Here is a 24,474-nt window from a genome sequence, read left to right as displayed (position 1 = left end):
CTTCCTCATTGTGCTGATCTGGACCCTCTGAGACAGACACTAAGACAGGATTAGACAGACGGGATTTTCAAAAAGAATCATCTTTGAGGAAATGAAGAGGGAAGCCCTGCAGCTGTCTGACCTTGAGGAGAGAGGGAAAAAAGGAGGTGAGGTCATCTGAACTGACAAGCAGAAACCTGGTCTAGGGAGACTTCTCCCAGATTAGTGACTGGACATTAAAGCAAGGCCCTGCCATGGAGAAGCAGCTCAGGCTCATGGACATGTGGCCAGGCACTCTGTGGATCCAAAAACAGAAACTCACATGCAAAAGTAAATGTATTAAATAAAATAAAATAAATGTACTAAACAAAACAGGAAAAAAAAATGGAAGAGGTAATTTGAGTTTTCAAAATACATGAAAAGAATGACCTATCTATGAAATTAGATTTAAAATAACTCAGGGAGATTAGGAAGCCCATTAGAAAATTGAAATCTTATTTGCTAATGTTTAAAAATTGCAGTGGCGAACACATAGGATTGAAGTGAGCTAGCTCAGAGGTGTGGATGGGCAAACGGTGTAAAGATGGAAAGGGCCATGATGACAGGAAAGTCAGGAAGAGCATCAGAACAGTGAACTCATGAACACAAATTAACCCCAGAAAGGTTCCTGTTGAAGAGGCGTTTGAGTTTGTTAATGGAAATTGCTCCCCGAGCATCAGTGGAAAGCACTGAAGAGAGTCCAATATGTCGACAGAAACTAGTTAATGTTTGAATTTCTGGAATTATGAAAGAAAAGAGTCCAACAACTGTTAAGCAGAAGGGAATTAGAACTTCGGAATTTGTAACATTCTCAGTGTATCCGTATTTCAAAAAATGAGAAAGCTGGTTCTAACAGAAGACTAAGGATGCGGCTGAAACCATTTAATAAAGTGATGCTGCTGACTCTTGGACTTAATCGGCCACCCCAGTGAAAGCCAGGAATAGAGACGGGTTACATCAGCAGGAACACGGCCAGTTTGAACTAAAGGGACAGAGAGAAAAGAGCAGAATGAAGGAAGAGATTCTACACAAGAAACCCTCCAGCTAGTCAGCTGTGAACGTGAACTAGTCCTCAAGGAATTCACTGTCTTAAATATTTCCGTTTCTAAACAAGGATAAAAATAAAACAAGCAAAGGTTCCAACAGAGAGGGAAAAACAGAAAGTCTAAAAATAACACAGAAGTTAGTAGCTTATAAAACAAATAGAAAAATAGTGAATTAGAAATTTTAAAAAATAGAAAGGATAAAACAAAAGAACTATCTGTGTGACCAAAAAATAAAATTATGACTGGTAACATGTCAAATTAAAAAAAGATGAAAAACATCAAATTGATAAAATTAGGACTTTCTAGTGGCTCAGTGGTAAAGAATCTGCCTGCAACGCAGAAGATACAGGAGACCAGGGTTCAACCCCTGGGTCGGAAATATCCCGTGGAGGAAAGTACAGCAACCCACTCCAGTATTCTTGCCTGGAGAATCCCATGGGCGGAGGACCCTGGCGGGCTACCGTCCTCAGGGGCGCAGAGAGTCTGACACAACTGAGCACACACGCAGTCATGCACGCACACAATTTGATAAAATTAGGGAATATAAGGAGGATATAATAGTTGTAGGGCTGAATTTAAAGTTATAGGGGGATACTTTGCACAACTGTAACTTTTATTAAACTCTCAGTGAAGTAGAATATGTCTGGGTTTACTAAAAATGTCTCATAATTTCCTGTTGTGTGCCGTAAGATTTGTCTTTCCATAGAATTGACTAGAATTATCAAATAATTGTCATGTTAATGGCATTGTTCTCTGACTTGAACAGCCTGGGTTTTGTGCCCACATGGTCAGTCACATCTATCTCCAAGTCTGCGGCTCCATCCAGAGTCACATGTTTGCAGCTCCAGGATGGATGTGGTGAACGTATAAATGGTGCTTCTATTTCCTGGGTCTTCTTCCCTTCTCCTTTTGTATCTGAGAGCCACCTGCTAAACGTTTTCCAGACCATCACTAGATCTCCTTTCAGCTTATCCCTCCTCAGGTTGAATCCTGGCTCATGGGAGACAGAGACAGTCCTTGGTTTCCTTTTCCTTACTTGTTCATCGTAACTTAGTGTTGATCCATGTGGTTAGCTCTGTGGCTGTTGTTTAGCTGCTCAGTGGTTTCCTAAATCCAGTTCTCTTTCAGATATCAATTTATGTGTAAAATAGGGTGAGGAATACTCTGGTTCAATACATTTTATGCCATTATGAGTATAGATTTTTTTTCTAATTCATAACATTATTACTGATTGCACAGCTTACCATTCAAAATCAATGAGATCCTCTAGGCTTTTGGAGAAGCCCAATGTGGTGATGGTGGTGGGGGTCCACCCAACCCAGGAACCACCTTGGGGCTGGCTCAGAATCCCATCACGCCTGGATGGGCTGCATGGACCGGCCGACTCTACTGCTGTCTGCATGTGGAACCGCAAGACCAGGCGTCCACGGGACAGGTATCTTTTGTGGCTGCTGGTGCATCCCAGGGGGCTGTCCTCGCATTTCTGATCTCACCACATTCACTTCACAGGTATTGCCGGGAGCCCAGTCTTCTAGATCAATGATACCCTTTTCTGCTCTGCCTCATCTTTTTAGCAAACCCTCTACTGAATTCTTGTTATTGCCTCTTACAGTTTCAACTTTTTCAGTATAGGCAGTTCTCAGTGAAATTCTCCAACTTTTCTTCTGTTTTTCTGGATCACGTCCATCTATTACTTAAAAAAACCTTCTGTAATAGTCACTTGTTACATATCTTGATAACCTGTGAGTCTCTCATTTCCTATTTTGTGTCTCTTGGCTTGGGGTTATTTCTTGGCTTACCTGGCTATTTTTAATTAAATGACAGATACTATGAAAGGGACATTGTACAGGCTCTGCATGGAGCCTCTGGGCTGACAGAATACAGGAGGGCACAGTGATCTAGCTGCGGATGGATGTGAGGCTTTGTTCAGGCATCTTTCCCACCACCTCCCCCGCCCCCTCCTAGGACACAGCCTTTCTGAAGCCTTGGTTGAAAACCCCTGCTGTTTGTCAGGGCCCCTCCACTCTCCCTCCTGAGCACTGCAGTCCTGGCGGGTCTCTGCAAGCTCCAGCCACCCAGCCACTGATTTCTGCTTGGGTTCTGCTTGTCTTGGCTGGCACATCGCAGCTCTGCATTCTGTAAATGCCTGGAAGGAAAATTCCTCACTTTTTTGCGATTCCCTCTTCTCAGATACAGCCTCCCTCTCAGATCCCAGCTGTCCTGGCAGCTCCAATGCTAACTCCCATCTCCCAGCTCAGTCAGAAGGCTGCCACCTTGAGCTCCGTTTTCAGCAGATATGCATCTCTGCTCCAGATCCTGCAAACACCCTGAGCACTGGGGCTGTGAGTGTGGAGTTCAGTTCAGTGAACCTGCCTTTTCTCTGACAGCTCGACCTCCAAGTCCTTTGCTGTCTGACATCGTCAAACCATTTTTTTTTAAATACACGTATATTTTATCCAAACCTTAGAGTTGATCTCAGTGGGAGAGTTTTTCATACACTCTATCGTGGTGTGAATGGAAAATGTTGCTGCCAAGCAAAGGATGCTGCAGCCGTCAAGCCATCATCACGTTACAGCTGCCCTGAAGGCAAGGCCTGAGGGCACTCGGGATGGAGATAAACAGGCTGCCCGCCTGCTGGCAAGCCCTCAGTCACTGCTGCTCCCCCACCTCGGTGCATCCTGACGAGACTCAGGATGAGAGAGCACAGGACACTGGCCTGATAGCTGAGGTGCAGATCAAAGGGATGACTTCAGTGAGCCCAGACTCTTGCATCTTTCCCTTGGTAGAAAAGCACTGAATTCCTTAACCTGGGATATCCAGTTTTCTTTAATTCATAGTAATCTTTTGATGCTCCAACTCTCTGGTCTTGTTTATAAAATCCCTGTATATCCCGCCCTACCACCCCGTTACCTCTTCTGAGCCTATGTTATCTGAGAGGCTGTGTCCCAGGCCGAAGTCCTCAGTGTTGTCCACCAAATACAACGTAATTCTCAACTTTTAGGTTGTGCTTTTTTTTTTTCATTCAACACTAACAATTCCCAAATGAGTAAGAAGATGATAAGGCGCTCTGCGGGATAGTGTTGACTGAAAAAGTACATGCAGCCTAAAATTTGAGTTATGTTTTATCCAGTGGGAACATTAGGACTTTAAGCCCGGGAGATAGCATCTCAAGTGACCCTGAGACAACTGTTCTAAGGAGGCAAGGGGAGGAGCAAGGTTATATAGAAGTTTTGCAGCAAAGGACAGGTAGTGTGAACATCAAAAGATTATTGTGAATTAAAGGAAACCAGATATCCCAAGTTAAGGAATTTAGCACTTTTCTATGTATGGGAAGATGCAAGAGTCTGAGCTCACTGAAATCAGTCCTTTGGTATGCAGCCCAGCTATCTGGGGCCAGTATCCCGTGTTTCCACATCCTGAGTTTCCTCAGGGCTCACCATAGGGAATGGCTGCAGTCTGATGGCTGCTAGAGGGCAGGTATTCCTTCCTTCCTGAGTTTCCTGGGGCTCACCAGCTCACCGTCTGTGGTGGCTGGAATTCCTGGCGACTGTGACATCTTTGTGATTCCATCCTGATATGACAGGAAATATTCCATTTCTTATTTGTTTACTCTCCGTTTTTTCTGCAAGAGATGCCTGAGTATTAACTGCAAGGTGGAAAAATTGAGGTGAAGAACGTTCATACTACAAATATTAGATTCTGGAGGTCTTTTGTTCAGATTGCCTCAACATGCAGATGGGAACGTTGAAACTTAGAGAAATCAAGATATTTGAATTCAGGTTGCATATCTGACTTTCTTTTGCAAAACATATATCTTTCTCTGCAAAGTTTCTGGTATAATTTAATATGCCAGCTGGCCCTCCTAGTTCAGAATGCTACATGGGAATGATGACCACAGAGTACACATTTGCCATTGCCAAAGGCATTCTAAGGTTCACTGAATTCAGATAGAATATTTAGAGGTTATGTTGTTTTCATTTATTTCCAATTTACACCATTTCTTCCAATATAGTTTTAGTGGTCACTGTGGAAAGCTGATGAGGGAGGCTTGAGCTCCTGGGACTCACTGTCCACTCTTGGGGTGTAAGCAGGACCCAAAGGGGTGCCCGTGAGCATCCCCAGATTCCGTCTAGGCCACCAGCCTGCAGCCGCCTCCTGGTTTCCTCTCCTGTGATGCTCTGGGTCCCCAGGTCCTGGGACTTTCTCCTTCAAGGGACCAGTCTACTGGCCGAGGTCCCAGGTTCTGACAGCATCTTCTGCCTTCTCCTGCTTCCCTCTGATCCCACACACAAGGTGCAAACACTCACCTGCTTGAGGAAACACAGATGCTGTGGCCAGGCTGTTTAAACGATTCATCATCTTACTCTGCTAGTTAGGCCCAGCTTTATTCAATACGATGGCACATCATCAAGTTTAGCCTTCAAAATAGTAGCATCATGAAGAGTGGAAGAAATGGCAACTCCAGGAAACAGTCCTTTTCCAAATGCCATTAATATATCTGTGGACAAAAAAATGTCACCTGCCATTTCAGTAAAGAATAAATTTGGGGCCACCAAGGCATCAGCCCCTGTAGCTGCCCCCTCACCCCTGACATGAACCTCTGGGTGAATGCAGGATGGAGAAAATCAGGACAATGGCCCTAGATAGCTAAGATGCACATCAAAGGGATGCTTTCAATGAGCCCAGACTCTTGCATCTTCCCATACACATAAAAGTGCTAAAATCACTAGCTTGTGATGTTTGGATTTTGTGATTAGCATAATCTTTTGATGTTCAACTACATATTTTTTTCAGCAAAAATTCCCATGTGTCCTGGCTCCTCCTTTATCTCTTCTGAACAGACCCTTGGAGTTCACTGAGAGGCTGCTTCCCAGGCTACAGTCCTCAAAAACATGCCAAATGAAACATAATTGCAACTTTTAGACTATGCGTTTTTTTAGTTGACATATCTAAAGTCACCTGAAACATATACAAGGTCAGCTGTCTGGGTTTCTCTTCCTCAATGTTCAGTCTCTGAGGAGGAGGAGGAGCCCCCAGGTACCCATTTGGGCTCTTCTTCATTAACATCCTGTCTTCCTGTGACTCACCAGTCCTTGTAAAATCTACAGCATGTTGGCAGCTTACCCATCTATATAGCCACAGGAATTTTATTTTTCTTGTGTCAATTCATTATTTAATTCTGAAACTTTCACTTGGGTGTACCTGTCCTGAGCTCTGGCTCTGTGTAGGTGCAGTGTTGGACCCTGGGATGCAACTCCAAGGTGTCTGTGGCTCTGGCTCCCAGGAGCTCCCCACTGGGGAGAGCAAGGGGAGCAGGGGGCATGGTGACAGGCAGCTCTGCGGGAGACACAGGAGCAGCCAGGAGGAGCGCTTAATTACAGGTGTCAGCCGTCCAGGCTGGGTTTGAAATTCATGAGTCTCAGCCTAGTTTATTGTTAGTTCAGTGAATGCACCTATCTTGGGCTGGGTTGTACTAATGTTTACTGGAAAAAAAAAAAAAAAAAGCACAACCCAGAAGTTGAGAATGATGTTTTATTTGATGGACAAAACTGAGGACTTAAGCCCAGGAATCAGCCTCTCAGGGTAATCTGAGGGACTGCTCAGAGGAGGTATGGGAGGAACCAGGATATATAGGAACTTTTGCAACAGAGACAAGGTGGTCAGAACATCAACACTGTTAATTAAGGAAAACCAGACATCTCAAGTTAAGGAATTTAGCACTTTTCTGTTTGTGGGAAGTGCAGGGTCTGGGCTCCCTGAAATCATTCCTTTGAGCTACACCTTAGCTACCTGGGGCCAGTGTCCTGGGCTTTCTCAACCTGAGTCTCCTCTGGGTCCATCTTGGGGGGTGGGGTGGGGTGGCAGCAGTGGATGAGGGCTAGATGGTTGGCTTCCTGTCCCCATGCTGTGTTCCCCTAGGGCTCACATCTGGCAGCTGTAATGTGATGGCTTGATGGCTGCAGCACCCTTTGTGTAATGATATGGCAGCCACACCGTTTTACTCACATTGGTAATTAGGACAAAGCTGGGGACTCAACACAGACTCCCTTTCGGGAGATTTGATTTGGGCCCGTAACGGGGAGACCTCCTTGTCTTTCAGCCCCTCCACTGGCACCTCGGGGCCTGGGCTGGGCCTGACACTAACTGTTCTGACACTGTGCGTCAGTCCAGTGAAGGGGTGCCCGTATTAATGGGGTCCAGGTGATGTGAACAGCAGCCACCCCCCACCATGACCCCCCTGCTCTGAAGTCAGAAGGACACAGAAAAGCTCAGCTCAGCAGTGCCCATCAGCTGCCTGCTTGCACAGCTGTTCTTCAGCAAGAAAACATTATATGATGTGTCCATTCTGAAATTAGCCATTTTTACCCTGAGGGTCCTTGAATAATGGCCAGGCCAGATCAACAGAATTTAATGTATCAGTAATTAGTTATGAGTCATGTGACTTGGACTAATGGTCTAAATCTCATTTTCATATTTATAAAACTCTGCATGGTTCATATTTCTTCCAAAGTACCATATAAATAAGAAAGTTAGATATTATATTTAGATTAGTTAGTCAAGATTAAAATCTATTTTTCTCTATTCCCTACTTTCTAATGAAGGTTTATTTGACACTGAATAACTGTGGTGACCAGAATTTGCTTTTGTATGTCATGGTTCTCTTCAGTGACTTATATTTTAGTTCATCAAATTCTCATATGTGGTATTTTTTTCTCAAGTCTCTTAGTGGTTCTTGGGCTACAAATCTATAATATTAAAGTAAGTGTTCCATGAAAATGAAAAGATAACAACTACACGTTGAAAACTTATGAGACCACAGCTACAGTAGATTTGAAAGGGAAATTTATGGAAGTAAAACTTACACTTGAAAAGAGGAAAATTCTCAAATTGTTAATATAAGCCAACAACTCAAGAAACTAGAAAAAGAAAACTAACTAAAAATAATAGAATAAAATAGTAAAGAGAAGAACTAAAAGATAACAAAACCGAACATCAGTTTTGAAAATTAATGAAATAAAAAGCTGGTTTTCTAAGATCAATAAAACTGATAAACACCTAGCAAGACATACAGAAAAAAAATACAGAAGATGCAAACTACTAAGATTAGGAATAAAACAGGAGATGTTATAGATCTCACAGAAATTAAAAGGATAATAAAGGAGTACTAACAACAGTTCTGCACACATACATTTAACAGTTTAGAAGTTATGAACCAACTCCTTGAAAAATATGAGCTACCTCAACTTACTCAATATGATACAGATAATCTGTATGAAGGGTGATTCCCTGGTGGCTCAGATGGTAAGGAATCTGCCTGCAACCCAGGAGACCCAGATTCAATCTCTGGGTTGGGAAGATCCCCTGGAGAAGGGAATGGCTACCCACTCCAGTATTCTTGCCTGGAGAATCCCATGGACAGAGGAGCCTGGTGGGCTACAGTCCATCGGGTTACAAAGAGCAACACTATTGAGCAACTAATTTTTTAATCTGTGTAAAAGCTATTAAAGAACCAGAATTCATAGTTTTAAAACTCCCCTCAAAACTCCAGGTCCTACTGTTTTCACTGGAGAAAAATACCAAACATTTAAAGAATTAATATCACTTTTATCATGCCTTCCAGCAATAGGAGGAAATAATTCCCATCTCATTCTATGAAATCAGTATTATCCTGATACCAAAACTCAACAAAAACAATATTTTTTAAAAGTACAAATCAGTATCTTTAATGAATATGTGCTAACACAATGTCTCATCAAAATATCCAGCAAGTCAAATGAATTTTATGCTATGACCACGTGGGATTGTTTTCTCCAGGAATGCAAAGTGGGCTCAAAAATCAGTCTATAGGATTTCCAGTCACCTTTTCTTCCTAAACACAAGTAAGAAGCTCAACAAACTGAAACATCAGTAATATTTTTTAGATCCATCAGAAAAGTAAGATCACAAAGCAAACTGAATGCCCCTAAAATTGCAGACATATAGAGACAGAAATAGTGTCACAACTCAGCAGAGCAGAGGCCTCCATGGGAATCAGCGCCCGGCAGGGAAACATAACTTGTACTTGATGAAAACCTAACCTGGGTTTTCGACTCTGAGTTTAAGGTCATGAAACAGCTCTGTCCTCGTTCTGGTGGTGGTGACACGGAGCTACACCTGTGATAAATGACACAGACGTGTACACACCCACTGTACCCCATCAGCTCCTTTGGTGTATGTGTGTGAGTACATCTATCTATCTATACATATACGGGGCTCCCTGCATAGCTCAGTCAGTAAAGAATCCACCTGCAGTGCAGGAGACCTGGATTCCAACTTCTGGTCGGGAAGTTCCCTGGAGAAGGAAATGGAAACCCACTCCAGTATTCTTGCCCAGGAAATCCCATGGACAGAGGAGTCTGGCCAGGTACAGAACAAGGGTTGCAAGAATCGGACAAGACTTAGTGACTAAAGCACCACCATATATGCATATATATATAACATATATATTTTATATAGACTTATATAGAGATATATACAGAAAAATATAAATATCTATATAAATCTATCTATATATATCTCTCTATATATATAAATCTATATTTATATATCTATATAAATCTATCTGAGCCACCAGGGAAGCCCATAAAATATATGTATAAACCTATATAAAATATATGCATATATAAATTATATATAGAATAAGTTATATATACATATATATAAAGTTTATTTTGTAAATTCTTCAGGGGTCAACATTTATATAGCCTAACGCTGTGTCACTGATACGACCACACAGAGACAAAAGTTAAGTGACTTTTGAACAAAATGCACAAAGTTGGAACACAAATCCCTCTCCCCTTCAGTCAATCTTGCCATGTTGGACAAAGCCATCCCCTCGTGGTGTGCATAGCAACACAGATGGTTCTACAAGGTGTTGGGAAGGGGTTATAGGACATAATCCACATGAAACAATGGTCAAAATTGTACGAATTATGTCATAATAAAATTTTACCAGGAATAATTACTCTTTTTAAATTGCAGGCCTGGGAGATAAACCTCTGATGGTCCAGATGCTTGTAGCACTTTGCCCTGAATTTTATCCAGAGTTGATCTTAGTGAGGCTGAGAATCAGGGTTTCTTCTCACTATTCATCAATCAACAATAGGAAGATGACATTATATATAAGTATTTTGAAAGCTTATAGAGCAAAGACTTTCTTATATGAGACAGTGTGAGTTGCTACATTCCCCTTCTCAGATCATGTGTTTAAATTACTTTTTTGGCCTCACCATTGGGCTTACAGGATCTCAGTTCCCTGACCAGGGATTGAACTCAGGCCCACGGCAGTGAACATGCTGGCTCTTAACCACTGGACTGCCAGGGAATTCCCCTAATTTTCCTTTTTGAACACTTGGTATTTATGTGGGATTTTGCTTTTCCTCATGAGTACAGATTTTACTAGAAGGCTATCAGCAGTTTCTTGTGAGCCTGGCTCTACCATATCTCTTCCTTGCCTGAAACAAATGATAACAAACACATTCCACATTTAAGCATTTCCTATACATGATGGGGTGAGGGGGCAGTCTCCAAGTCCCCAGTGACCACGTGTGTTGGGGGACACAGGGCTCTGCCTCACATGAGCTCTGTGTACAGATGTGGAGTGACCCCCCAAGACAAATTAGAAGTGAAAAACCCAAATACACAGTTAGGAGAATGTTATCTTTTGTGAAAGAAAGATGAATAATTTGTTTACTCTTTTAAAAATTTACACTAGGGGATAAATTAGAACTAGTAGTAAAAGTGGTTACTGCAGTGGCTGGGTGGCAGGTGGCAGAGGAGGAAGGAAGATTGGAGGGGGAGGATGCAGTGAAGCAGAGGAACCTCACTCCACACATCACTGTCCCAAGGACCACACAGAGAGAAGACTGAGCGACTTGTGAATAAAATACACTGACTGTAAGAACTATAAAAAATTTTTTTCTTTACTAGGAATAACACTTATGGTGTCATTTTAAAACATTTATGTAACTGTGCAAGAGAGAAAATAGATGAGTATGTTAATTATTATTATTATTATCATTTTTATTTTGGCCATGCAGCATGTGAGATCTTAGTTCCCTGACCAGGGATTGAACCAGCATTCCCCTGCAGTGGAACCGGGGAGTCTTAACCACTGGACTGCCAGGAAAGTCCCAACATGTTTATGGTTTAATAAACAGTCTCAGTGCAAGAGAAGGTAGATAATTTAAAATCTAAGTACAATTAAGCAAAGAGTTAATAGGATCACTCAAATAAATATGTTAAATTTGAACTGTTTCATTGTAAGAGAAAAGATATACATATATAAAATCTAAGAAAGGATTTTGAATTCTAATAATGTAAACTCACCATTTAAAACCTGTGTGTGTGTGTGTGTGTTCCTTCCTACCTGTGCCCACTGAGAGGGGCTGGGAGCAATGTCACCGCAGAAGTATCAGGCACTTGCAATAATCAGGTCTCAGATCCTCAATATTCCTTTCTACCAAAGGACTCCAGCCCCTCAGAGAAGAGGCTGATTCCAGAGGAGCCGAGGTGAGCTGAAACGTGTTGCTGGTGCAGACATGGAGAAGGCTGAGAGCAGCTGACGGAGTTAGTCAAAGGCCCTGGGAGCACAGCAGCCTGACGTTCTGGCCTCTCTCACCAGCTGAATTTGGGATAATTGAATATAAAGACTGCAGTGGTTGCAAATCATTGACAAAGATCCAGAGTCCTACAGTGACCGCAGCCACTGAAGCATGCGTACTCTGCTTAGAATTATTCTGACTGGAATTATAAAAAGGCCAGTTTTTATCCTGGAGTTTTAGTGAAGTAATTTATCTTTTTTAATTTTGTGATTTTTGTTGATGACTTGAAAAGTGTCGCTGAACGTGCTTTGGTGTGAGCACACTGTCAGAGACTTTAGAAGCAAAGGAAGGGAGAATGAGCATGAGTGCCCCGGGCTGAAACTCAGGGTCAGCGCGTCTCTTCAGGCTGCAGTGAGGACCCGAGTCTTCATTTTAGAAGGTTTGGAGTCTGCACAGTTGTTCCCCTCTGAGTTGGGGGTGTGAACCGTAACATAGAAACCATTTGCTCCAATGGAAATAATTCGCACTGGAAATCTCCCTGACACCCATCTCTTTGTGTCCTGGATTTTACATGGAGTAAAATGCACGTGGCACCTCTGTTGGTAGAGAAGCTGTGAGTCAGAAGTCCTGGTGGGGGACGAGCAATAAGGGTTTCTAGAGTCGTCCGGGTGGCTGTTCCATCCACTGACTTTTGAAACCTGCTCTAAGAGATGTGGTGGTAACACTGAGTTTAGCTCAGTTTGAGCAATATGCTTGTTTCTGCTGTCTCTCCTAATAAGCCTTGTTCTCTGAAAGTCCCAATTAATCAAGTTTTTCTGTGATGACTTGGAATTAATTCAATCAAGCGATTGCAGATTTGGCCCCAGAACGGAATAGCCTGTAGATGAAAATCCCAAGATTGTCACTCATAAAACTTTTCAACAACATGGCTTGCATTTCAGGAAAAAAGTGGGAAGCAGTCCTAGGCTGAAACCGTAACTTTTTCACTGTCCATCTTGAAAGAGAGTGGATAAAACCTGTAGGGGAGAGCAAAGTCCCCGGTTATATCTGTGGTATACTTATGCACATGTGTCATACATCAGTACAGCCTGTTTCTTCTTTTCAGGCCCAAACTGCTTTGCGGAGACCGCTGTCATCCCTGCCGGGAGAGAGGTGAAGACGGATGAGTGCACCATCTGTCACTGCACCTACGAGGAGGGGACGTGGCGCATCGAGCGCCAGGCCATGTGCACCAGACATGAGTGCAGGCAGATGTAGGGCCGGCCGCCCGCGCCTCGGCGTCTGCGGGAGCACTGCCCCGGCCGGGACTTCTGGGCGACTCTGGGAGGCACCAGCTAAACACATAAGACTTTCGATGAGGAATCGTGAAAACTGTTGGTCCTTTTGCTTTCTATCACAAAGACTGCAAGAGAAAGAACTGGACGTATTTCAAAACATCCACAAGAACTTTGGGCAAAAAAAAAAAAAAAAATTCCGTCTCTAAATAAATGTGCTATTTTCACAGTAAGTACACTGAAGTCCACTATTATATATGAAATGTATTTCTATAATCCCTCTATTAGAGAGCTTCTATACATGTTTTCTATAGATACAGATTAAAAATGCTGTGTTGTCAACTGTCCGAGCTGTGTACCTGCCTTTCTTTTTCAGTCCTGATTCCATCGCAGGGGGTTATTTGCAGCCGCTGATTCGCCTTAGAATCTTGAGAATATTGCACCCATGAATGGATCATGAGATAAGAGAATGGATTTTTCCTGAGATCCTGTCCCAAGTTCTTTTTAACTTTTTATTTTACACTGGAGTGTAGCTGATTAACAATGTGGTGACAGTTTCAGGTGGGATCCTGTCCAAATTCTGTTTCATTACAGAGATGTATGTAGTGTTGATCCTTACATGAAAGTGAAAATGAAGTCGCTCAGTTTTGTCTGACTCTTTGTGACCCATGAATTGTAGCCACAGAATTTTCCAGACAAGAGTACTGAAGTGGGTGGCCATTTCCTTCTCCAGGGGATCTTCCTGCCCCAGGGATCAAACCCAGGTCTCCCACATTGCAGGCAGAGGCTTTACCTCTGAGCCACCAGGGAAAGGATCCGGTCTAATTCACACAAATATTAATACTTCCTTCTTGTAACTTTCTGCTTTTATTATCTCCATGCTCAGTCATTTGGGCGATGCAGCTACAAAGGTAACCAATACACCATTTTTCTCTTCATTCAAAGCTCCCACACCGTGGGCCATGGGTAGATGCACACAAATATGTCACTTCACGTAGTTTACTTCTTCTAAGCATGACTTTACATAATGCCATAAACTGAGGAGCAGAATAGGCTGGACAATCTGCATTATTGGTGCCTCGTGCTGAAGAAAGCAAATAGGGGGCCTTTGTTTCTCAGAGGAGCGGTAAGGGAAACTGAACTCCCAAGCAAATCTATGCCTTCAATCTACATGCAGTACAGACAACCCAGCTAGTCCATGGACTCGTGGGGCTGATCCTTTCTCCTCCACGACTGGCATAGTCCAGTCCTGAATGAGAGCCCTGTGTTCATCACTCCGCAAGAGCCAAGTGAGAAAGCAGTTCTGTTGAATATGTTAAAGTAGCACTGAAGGTCACGTGCAGTGTTCCTGGAGTTACGTGTCCTTCCAAATTGACTCCATTTCTCTTCATGTGGATAAAAGAAGCCACTGCCAGTCCCCGCTGGTCTGATCAGTGTGTGTTAGAGAATACTTCTGCCCTTACCAATCACATCAATACTTGGCACATAGATGAAAAAGGTAGCCAGAGACTAATCGGTTTATGGAGAAAAGGGAGAATTATGGTCACTCTTTGACGTCTTTAAAGCTTTTTGTCCCATACATTTATTCCAAAATTTAAGTTAAGCATCCATTAAGTACAAATTAATTGTGACCACAAAAAAGGAATAAATCATGGTTTCCTGCCTTAATGGACTTTTGCCTCTGGTGTAGCATGAATAAGAAATGACTGTGCTGTGGTGGGAGCTGTGCTAGAGGTCAGCAGAGGCAGTTGGAGAGGCTTCATTCCATACAAAGAAATCATTCAGTCATTAAAGTATGAATAAGAGTCAAGGAAATTTGAAACTTTTGTCATCACTAAAAAATTGACCCATGTGAACCTTGTAACCTGCAAAGCCACTGCTAACTGAATCCTCTGGAAATTTACAAATGCTTATATTTCATTTTTATCTTGGGCCTGATGGGTTCTGCACACTGCTTTTCATGAAAATCCTCAGGGGAAGTGCTACCTAGACGATCTCAGGTATGATCAGCTTTCCAAAATTTAATTTTTGGCGTTCAAGGCTACTAGACATCAGCCATCTCTCCATCGTCCCAGGGAAACATTTTATGGGACAAGGTTATACAAAGGTATGATTCTGCCAACAAACAGCCCAGCCCCCTGGGGAAGTAGGGTTGTCTCAGCACACAGGAAGCCCCTCCGCTCTCCAGGGGACGTGTTGCCACTAGAGACCCCACCTAGGCGGCCCAGAGCCCCCCGGCTTCCCTTGGTGAAGTCATCCCTCCCTGGGGGCAGTGAGCTCAGTGAGAACTTCAGGTAACCTGCTGCCGTGTTGCGCAGAGACAGTGAACCTGATGTCATCCTGGGACACTGTCTTCAAACTACATATCTGAAAACATGAAGGTACTTGTGTAAGAGTAGAGTGATTCTAGAACTTTCTAAGCTGACCTTTTAGATTTTCAAGTTAGAGTCATTCTTTCGGTTATAGGCTCTTTCTTTGTTGGATGGATCCATCAGTACTTGGACATTACACAGAAGCCCTGGGGAGTTACCAAAGCTCTTATTTCACTATTGCATACAACAGACATTAGCTGTACCCTTGGTGATGTGCCAAGCCTGCAGTTCAGATGGAGAGGTGAGCATGTGCTTGCCTTCAAGGAGTTTATATGCTTTGAAACTCAATTGCATTTGATTATTTTCTTTTTAATCTTTTCATACCTTCCATGCCTTCATCTCTGGTGTGCAGGAAAACATATTAAAGGACAAATTCTCAACATTAAAAAATTTTTCCCATCATGAACATTTAATAAACTCTTCTCTTCACTCCCCCAATGTTGTGTTGTGTATCTATAGTGTTAAAAAAGAAGTCCAAAATTTTTCAGAGAATTCAGATGTTTTTGATTATTTTGTTTTGCTTTTAAGCATTGAAATGGATTTTGTAATGTGTCCATTAGTTGAAACATGCAAATACAGTTTCTAACAAGCATTATTGAAAACTACATCAATTATTTTAAATATAGATTATTGAAACAGTGAAAACAAAAGCATAGACACAAGCCAAATTAGTTAAATAGTAACAACTAACTCTATTTGCTTTAATAGGCAAGAAAGCATCGGCTTTTTGTTTTCAGATGTCTCCCCACTGACACACGGGGCAGTTCCGGCATCCCCATTAGTGCTGTGCTGTGCTGAGTCGCTTCAGTCGTATCCAACTCTTTGCAGCCCCACAAACTACAGCCCGCCAGGCTCCTCTGCCCACCGAATTCTCCAGGCAAGAATTCTGGAGCGGGTCGCCATGTCCTTCTCCAGGAGATCTTCCTGACCCAGGAATTGAACCTGAGTCTCTGTGTCTCCTGCGTTGCAGCAGATTCTTCACCCACTTGCCCCGTTAGTGGCACCATTGATTACAGCACATGGTTTCTCTGGCCAGTGTAATTTGGAACATAATGTTCTCACTAGATGCCCACCCACTAGCACTCTAATGGCTGATGCAGTCATTTTCCCTGAATAATCCGGTTTACAGCGAGCAATACACATATTCTAGAAAAAATGCATTTTTATGGTTCGTACTTTTCACATTCCAGCTGCCACTCCTCACTGTTCCATGCTCCTCACTGCAAATCAACCTCCCAGTCTACTTTATTTTCCTAAACATAGATTTCCATTTTGACTGAATTCTCCCAACTGCACACAGAACTGCCAGACTCCTCAGCATGGCAGACTAGCATCTTCACAAATAGGTCCAGGTCCACACTCCGACCCGGCCACTGGCTCATAGCACTTAGGCCCTGGGTGCCTCAGACAGTGCTCTGACGATGTCTCAACCTCCCACCCCTGCCTTTTAAGTGCTGGGAGAGTGGAGCCACTTTTCAGGATGAACCTTAAGGGTCATTACTTGTGAGGAGCCTTCCTTAGTCCAGATTATATGGTCATTCTATGCCCCACCATACTATTCACTTGGTATCTTATTTTAGCATGATTTACTTTCTAAAATTAAATTATTGTTGATTTACAATGTTATGTTAATCCTGCTATACAGCCAAGTGATTTAATTGTACATATAAGCACATTCTTTTTTATATGCCATTGTGGTTTATCACAGGATACTGAATACCGTTCCCTGTGCTGTACAGCAGGACTTTGTGGTCTATCCATTCTCTATATAATAGTTCGCATCTGCTAACCTCACACTCCCTATCCATCCCTCCCTCACCCCGCCCCCTCTCGGCAGCCGCAAGTCTGTTCTCTATGTCTGTGAGTCTATTTCTGTTTCATTGATAAGTTCATCTGTGTAATATTTTAGATTCCACATATAAGTGATATCATATATTCATCTTTCTCTTACTTCATTTAGTACAATCATCTCTAGCTGTATCCATATTGCTGGAAGTGGCATTATTTTGTTTTCTAAGGCTGAATAATGTTCTATTGTATGTATACCACATCTTCTTTATCCATTCCTCTGTCAATGAACATTTAGTTTGCTTATGTGTCATGGCTATTGTGAATAGTGTATTTAAGCATGATTTCAAAATCATATCATACTTTGCCTTATGGTTCATTTTATTTTTACTCTGTTCTTTAAAAGCTCTTTGACTCACACTATTAGCCAATCCCTACTGTTGCAGAGTTTAGGTTCAGCAGCCATAAGACAGTCATTGGCCATTTCTGATGTAAGTCAGGGAAGTTTAGTGAAGTGAAAGTCGCTCAGTCGTGTCCAACTCTTTCTAACCCCATGATCTGTAACCCACCAGGTTCTGCCCATGAGATTCTCCAGGCAAGAATACTGGAGAAGGTAGTCTTTCCCTCCTCCAGGGAATATTTTGGTGTAAACTTTCTGATGCTGAACATAACTATTTCTTATACTGAGGAGACACTGGTACTCACTGATGATAAAGCAAGTCTATAGTTTTGGTATTTATTTCCTATTTTTGGAATGTAAATCTCTTATCTTAGACCTTCTTACACAGTTGTGAGTGCTCCTGCACATTTGAATTTTTTACATGATTAAACAACTCGCTAGTATCTAATGAATTAATGAATCAATGAACTGAGTTATCAGTACAGAAAAGTTTCCATTCAGTTCAGTTCAGTTCAGTTGCTCAGTCGTGTCCAACTCTTTGAAACCCCATGGACTGCAGCAGCCAGGCCTCCCCGTCCACTGCCAACTCCTGGAGTTTACTCAAACTCATATCCATTGAGTCAGTGATGCCATCCAACTATCTTATCCTCTGTCGTCCCCTTCTCCTCCCACCTTCAATCATTCCCAGTATCAGGGTCTTTTCAAATGAGTCAGTTCTTCACATCAGGTGGCCAAAGTATTGGAGTTTCAGCTTCAACATCAGTCCTTCCAATAAACATTCAGGATTGATTTCCTTCAGTATGTACTGGTTGGATCTCCTTGCAGGCCAAGGGACTCTCAAGTCTTCTCCAACACAACTGTTCAAAAGCATCACTTCTTTGGCCCTAAGCTTTCTTTATAGTCCAACTCTCACATCCATACATGACTAGTGGGAAAACCATACTTTTGACTAGATGGACCTTTGTTGGTAATGTCTCTGCTTTTTAATATGCTGTCTAGGTTGGTCATAACTTTCCTTCCAAGGAGCAAGTGCCTTTTAATTTCATGGCTGCAATCACCATCTGCAGTGATTTTGGAGCCCAGAAAAAAATGTCACTGTTTCCCCATTTTCCATGAAGTTATGGGACCGGATGCCATGATCTTCATTTTTTGAATGTTGAGCTTTAAGCCAACTTTTTCACTCTCCTCTTTCACTTTCATCAAGAGGCTTTTTAGTTCCTTTTCGCTTTCTGCCATAAGGGTGGTGTCATCTGCATATCTGAGGTTATTGATATTTCTCCCGGCAATCTTGATTCCAGCTTGTGCTTCTTCCAGCCCAGCGTTTCTCATGATGTACTCTGCATATAAGTTAAATAAGCAGGGTGACAATATACAGCCTTTCCCTATTTGGAACCAGTCTGTTGTTCCATGTCCAGTTCTAACTGTTGCTTCCTGATCTACATACAGATTTCCACAGCCTGTTGGAAAAGTGTTAAAAATTTATGGTTGTCTATATTTAGGGCTTTCCCATTGGCTCAGTATGTAAAGAATCTGCCGGCACCAGTGTCAAACTTCAATCTGAATTTGCAAAGAACCTGCTGTTCTAACCTAACATAGAAATGTGGCAATTAAGTCCACATGCCTAATTTTAAAAGTAATAAATCTCATTGAACATTAAGTGACACAGGACAGTCATGCCAGCTGAGAGTACTCAACCGAAGTTTCATTAACATTCAGAAACCGTAAATGAAAATGTGGTCTAACTGCTTGGCACATGGGCATTTTTTGGTGTAAGGAATACATTTTATTTAATTCCTGCCTGTTAGGTTCAGATAAGTACACAAAGCCTGTGGCTGCCACATGATTTAGACACAGAATCAAAAATAATCAGGATTTTTGAGCACATCAGACAAAGTCTGATGAATAAAAAAAAATTTTAAATAGTTACACCTAAGTTTTAATTCAATTTTCAGAAAATATAAACATTTCTCAATTTTATATAACATTTAATAATTAATTTCTTACTTTAAAAAATCTTGGAAATAATTTCAGGCAAACTGTTCTTCAGTATACTTTCTTAGCATATTTGTTTTCCCATTTTATTTACCTTATCAAAAGAACACAACTATTTTTCTGTGTAATTTGAGGAATTTTTTTTCTTCATAAGCATGTATTTTCCTATAATTAAAGAGTGAAAATATGCAGTAATATGTTTTTATGAAATTATCAGCATACTATATATATAACAGACTAGTTTATTTCATAGTCTGAAATAACCCATTTAGGCAATCAAGAAACACAAATTGTAAGCCAAGAATTATGCAATTTACCCAGGCAGTATTTAACGTATCTTTTTTTTTTGGCAGTAAAGTAAATGTAGATTCAGAAATTAAAAAACTGACTCTAGTTTCAGCCTACTCACTCAATGATGGAACCAGACTCTACTTTATACCAGAGCCAGAGACTTGAAGTCTTATCATTTGCTTTAATAGCAGACACTCTAGGAATCAGAGGGAAATTTCCAAAATGCTCTTCTACTCTAACCCACAAACGTACAGGGAATGAACAGCCACAGATTCCTCTAATTCAGCTATGGTGATTTTGACAGTTGTGAGACTGAAATTTTTTCCTCACAAAATATGACTCTCTAAAGATTCGGAGAAGGCAATGGCACCCCACTCCAGTACTCTTGCCTGGAAAATCCCATAGACAGAGGAGCCCAGTAGGCTGCAGTCCATAGGGTCGCTCAGAGTCAGACACGACTGAGCAACTTCACTTTCACTTTTCACCTTCATGCATTGGAGAAGGAAATGGCAACCCACTCCAGTATTCTTGCCTGGAGAATCCCAGGGACAGGGGAGCCTGGTGGGCTGCTGTCTATGGGGTCGCACAGAGTCGGACACGACTGAAGTGACTTAGCAGTAGCAGTCTAAAGATTTGTCATATGGTTTTTACTTCTAACCAAACTGTACCAGCATCCCTTGTTAAGAGTGTTCAGTAATCAGTGGTGTTTTATATCTTGTTTAGGTATGGTCCTTGCACTGAAATGTATAAAATACGACCACATATTAGGACTCATCTTCCTGAAACTAAGCCAGTTTTATGACATGCAGCGCAACAGACATTTCAGATTCTTTCATCTGATTTCTTCCTTTTGTCAACTCTGCTGTATCAAGGCGGGGATGGTGGATGACTTGTCTATATTTCAGTGTTAGGACTGAGGCCACATCTGTCTGGTCCATTTCTCTGCATGGGGCATAGTCAGGGCTGGAATGGGTGGTTCCGCCTTCATCAAATTTCCCAGGGCAGCATCTACTGACCTTCCTTCACCATGGAAGTCATATTACAGACATTTTTTGAGTGTATCCTGTATGTTGAGTATGGTTTAGGCCTGGAAGACCAAAAAATACCTGGCCTTTTGGCCCAGGGAGTTCTTGTTTAGGACACTGACTCTTTGTGATTCCATGGACTGTAGCCCGCCAGACTCTGTTGTCAATGGGATTTCCCAGGCAAGAATACTGGAATGGTTGCCATTCCCTTCTCCAGGGTATCTTCCTGACCCAGGCATCAAACCCGGGTCTCCCATATAGCAGGCAGATTCTTTACTGTCTGGGCCTTAGGTCAGTAAAAACAGCTCTGGCATCACATGCCACTTTGAACTTTTGCACTAAAGTCATAAATTTGCATCAGTACCACCATTTGAAATGTAAAAACCTTGCAATCTCCTGATATATAGTAGGGAGTGAATTATGAGGTTAAGATTGTATGGAACCAATAACAGTATTAAGTGCTTTCTTGGGTTAGTTATACTCCACCCACATTTTATTTTCATTTAATCCTTGTAAACTTTAGTTTAACTAATATAAATTAATTATAAATGTAATCTGCCCACATTGTGCATGTGCTCACTCAGTTGTGTCCAACTCTATGGACTGTAGCCCACCAGGCCCCTCTGTCCCTGGAATTTTCCAGGCAAGAGTACTAGAGTGCATTGCCATTTCCTTCTCCAGGGGATCTTCCTGACCCACAGACCACACCCACATCTTGCATCTCCTGCATTAGCAGGTGGATTCTTTACCATTGTGCCATCTGGGAAAAGCCCCATGTGCCTACATTCCATGTTTAATCTGTGGTTTCAAAGCACTTGTTAAGTCTCAAAACGAAGGCAAAGACTGTCCCCATTGGGAACAATCGCAGCGGTGGTGAGGGTGGTTGGGGCGGTGAGAAGGTCCCTCTGGGCGTCAGTCTTGACTGGCCAGGTCAGTCCAGCGGCCGCCACCCTCCACTTTTCTCTAGAAGAATTTCTACTTAAAAATAGGCATCAGTGCAATAAAGGATATTATTTCCTATCTTTTTATAGATTTGGATTAATTATAATGAATCAATACCATAAAAGGTACAGATCTTACAAACAGAAACACTAAAGAATCAAAATGTGTCCTCTATTTATGCAAAAAAATTGAACGTCTTTACATAGAGGAGAGACTGGTGGTTACCAAGAGAGAGTGAGGGAAGGATGGACTGGGAATTCAGTCTCAGCAGAGGCCAACTGTTACAGACAGGATGGGTAAACAACACGGTCCTACTGCGTCCTACAGGGAACTACAGTCAACATCCCATGATAACTGTAATGGAAAAGAATATTAAAAAAGAAGGTATATATATATATATGTATATGCTGCTAAGTCGCTTCAGTCGTGTCTGACTCCGTGCAACCCCATAGACGGCAGCCCACCAGGCTCCCCTGTCCCTGGGATTCTCCAGGCAAGAACACTAGAGTGGGTTGCCATTTCCTTCTCCAATGCATGAAAGTGAAAAGTGAAAGTGAAGTCGCTCAGTCGTGTCCGACTCTTAGTGACCCCATGGACTGTAGCCTACCAGGCTCCTCCTTCCATGGGATTTTCCAGGCAAGAGTACTGGCGTGGGGTGCCATTGCCTTCTCAGTTACACATACATATATATATATATATGTATGTATGTATAACTGAATCACTGCTACACAGAGGTAATTAACACAACATTGTAAAGTAAATGTACTTCAATTAAAAAGAAAAAAATTAAATGTCTTTAAAAGAAACATAATGTGCTTTTTTTTAGTACAATAAGCAACATGCCTATACTTTAAAGGACAGATAGGCTATATAATGAGGGAAATGTAAAGGAAATTATTAATTTGGATCTGGAACCAAAAGGTGTAAATTTATACTAGTACAGATTTTTAACAGTGTGTTACACAACTTTAAAATATTGAGAAGCATGATTTTCCCTTAAGGAAAAAAAAGACATTTTAAAAAGTAGTCTTTTTGTGAGATAATTTCCCTCAATTTATTCCTCAGAATTATCTATATTTTCCAGCTGGACATTTTCTTCCCATACATGCATTGCATCTAAACAAATGGATGAATAGTTATGCTCTGAGTTCACTTAGATCTGAAGTATAAATATAAGCAGGATCAGATTAAAACAAAACAAATAAAAGACAAGTAATGCATCACTGGGTAGACATTTCTTTTATGTCTGACATCAAAGAAAGTTAGATGGAAGCAGTAAAAAGTGTGCAGAGCAGATTGAAAGAGATGCCGCATGGTGGACTTCGCCATTCTAATTTGCCCATGTAATTCATAAGGTCTATAACCATTTGCTCATAAGCATAACATGTATATGCACATGTGTATTTGTGTTATCTACTAATTATCATTTAATTTTTTATATAATTGCAGATACTGATTCCATAGATCCATATTTGAAAGTAAAAATAATTTTAAAGGGCATCATTTATAAATATGTGTGATGACTTACAAGGTACCAAGTGAATATCAAACCATAGCTCTCTGTTTTCATTTTTAGCAGACTGGTGTAGGGATTGTACTCACTGCATTTATGAATTACACAATTTCCTGTAGACTGAGGTGATATATATATGCATTTTTAGTACAATAAACAACATGCCTGTACTTGAAAGGACAGATAAGGCTATATAGTGGGAAATGCAAAGGAAATTATTAATTTGGATCTGGAACCAAAATGGAAAGGTGGAAATAGTCAATATTTTATAATAAAAAATTTTTGAAGATTCTATTTAAGTAAAAGTATTATCTTAATTTGGATTTCCCAGGTGGCTCAGTGGGTAAAGAATCCGCCTACAATGCAAGAAACACAAGAGATGCAGGTTCGATCCCTGGGTCAGGAAGATCCCCTGGAGAAGGACATAGCAACCCACTCCAGTACTCTTGCCTGGAGAATCCCATGGACAAAGGAGCCTGGCAGGCCACAGTCCACAGGGTCGCAGAGTTGGACATGACTGAAGCGACTGAGCACAGCACAGCAAAGGACTCATTCTGTGCCTCTAAAATATATAAATTTAAAACATACTAACTTAGTTGTACCCCATTAATATATAATATCTGCCAATAATATGTTTTATAATACTTTAACTATGTATGGAGCTGAATTTATATGATTAGGTCCAATGTGCATGCATTGGTTCATGGGTATGTGTGTTGAGCATATTTATTAAGTGAACTATTAAGCTGGGTTTTGCACTACCACACAGAGTCACATTTAAAAGAATACTTCTAAAATATTTCAGGCTTTTAAACTCTATTAAACAAGAAGAGTAATATGTGTGTCATTAAAAAAATACTCAAAATGCTACAAATACTTTGAGTTATTTCAATATAATCCTTGAGACTTAAATATACACTATGGTTTTCACTTCTTATTTAAATAAAGGATGGACATTACACTGAAGCAGTATCTATAATAGAAACATCCCACAGTACAGACAGTAATGACAAGGCATTCTCACTTTGTCACTTCTAAAATTAAATGCAATGCTCATTAAGCTGCATAACTAGAAATAGGGTCTAATAATCAGTAAATACCTTAAGTGCACATTTTCACTAGTTTCCTCCATGTTAGCTTGGAGGAAGACGTCTTTAAAAAGAAACAAAAACCAAAAATTTTCAATTTAAAGCTAAGAATGTCACATTATTGAATTGGAAGATTAGTTAA

At 41.3% G+C, this 24,474-nt stretch overlaps 1 protein-coding gene across 1 annotated transcript in view; it reads left to right on the top strand.

Annotated features, from left to right (window-relative positions):
- VWC2 (von Willebrand factor C domain containing 2) overlaps positions 1–13,108 on the top strand; it is a 127,122-nt gene extending 114,014 nt beyond the window's left edge. The window contains exon 3 of the mRNA XM_055589437.1: positions 12,753–13,108. Within this exon, the coding sequence (XP_055445412.1) occupies positions 12,753–12,904 (152 nt within the window). The 3' untranslated portion in view covers positions 12,905–13,108. The remainder of the gene's footprint in view (positions 1–12,752) is intronic.
- Positions 13,109–24,474: the final 11,366 nt, after the last annotated feature.

Source organism: Bubalus kerabau, chromosome 8, assembly GCF_029407905.1.
Source record: "Bubalus kerabau isolate K-KA32 ecotype Philippines breed swamp buffalo chromosome 8, PCC_UOA_SB_1v2, whole genome shotgun sequence".
In the NCBI taxonomy this organism is placed as follows: domain Eukaryota; kingdom Metazoa; phylum Chordata; class Mammalia; order Artiodactyla; family Bovidae; genus Bubalus; species Bubalus kerabau.
This window is presented reverse-complemented; position numbering and strand designations above follow the sequence as displayed.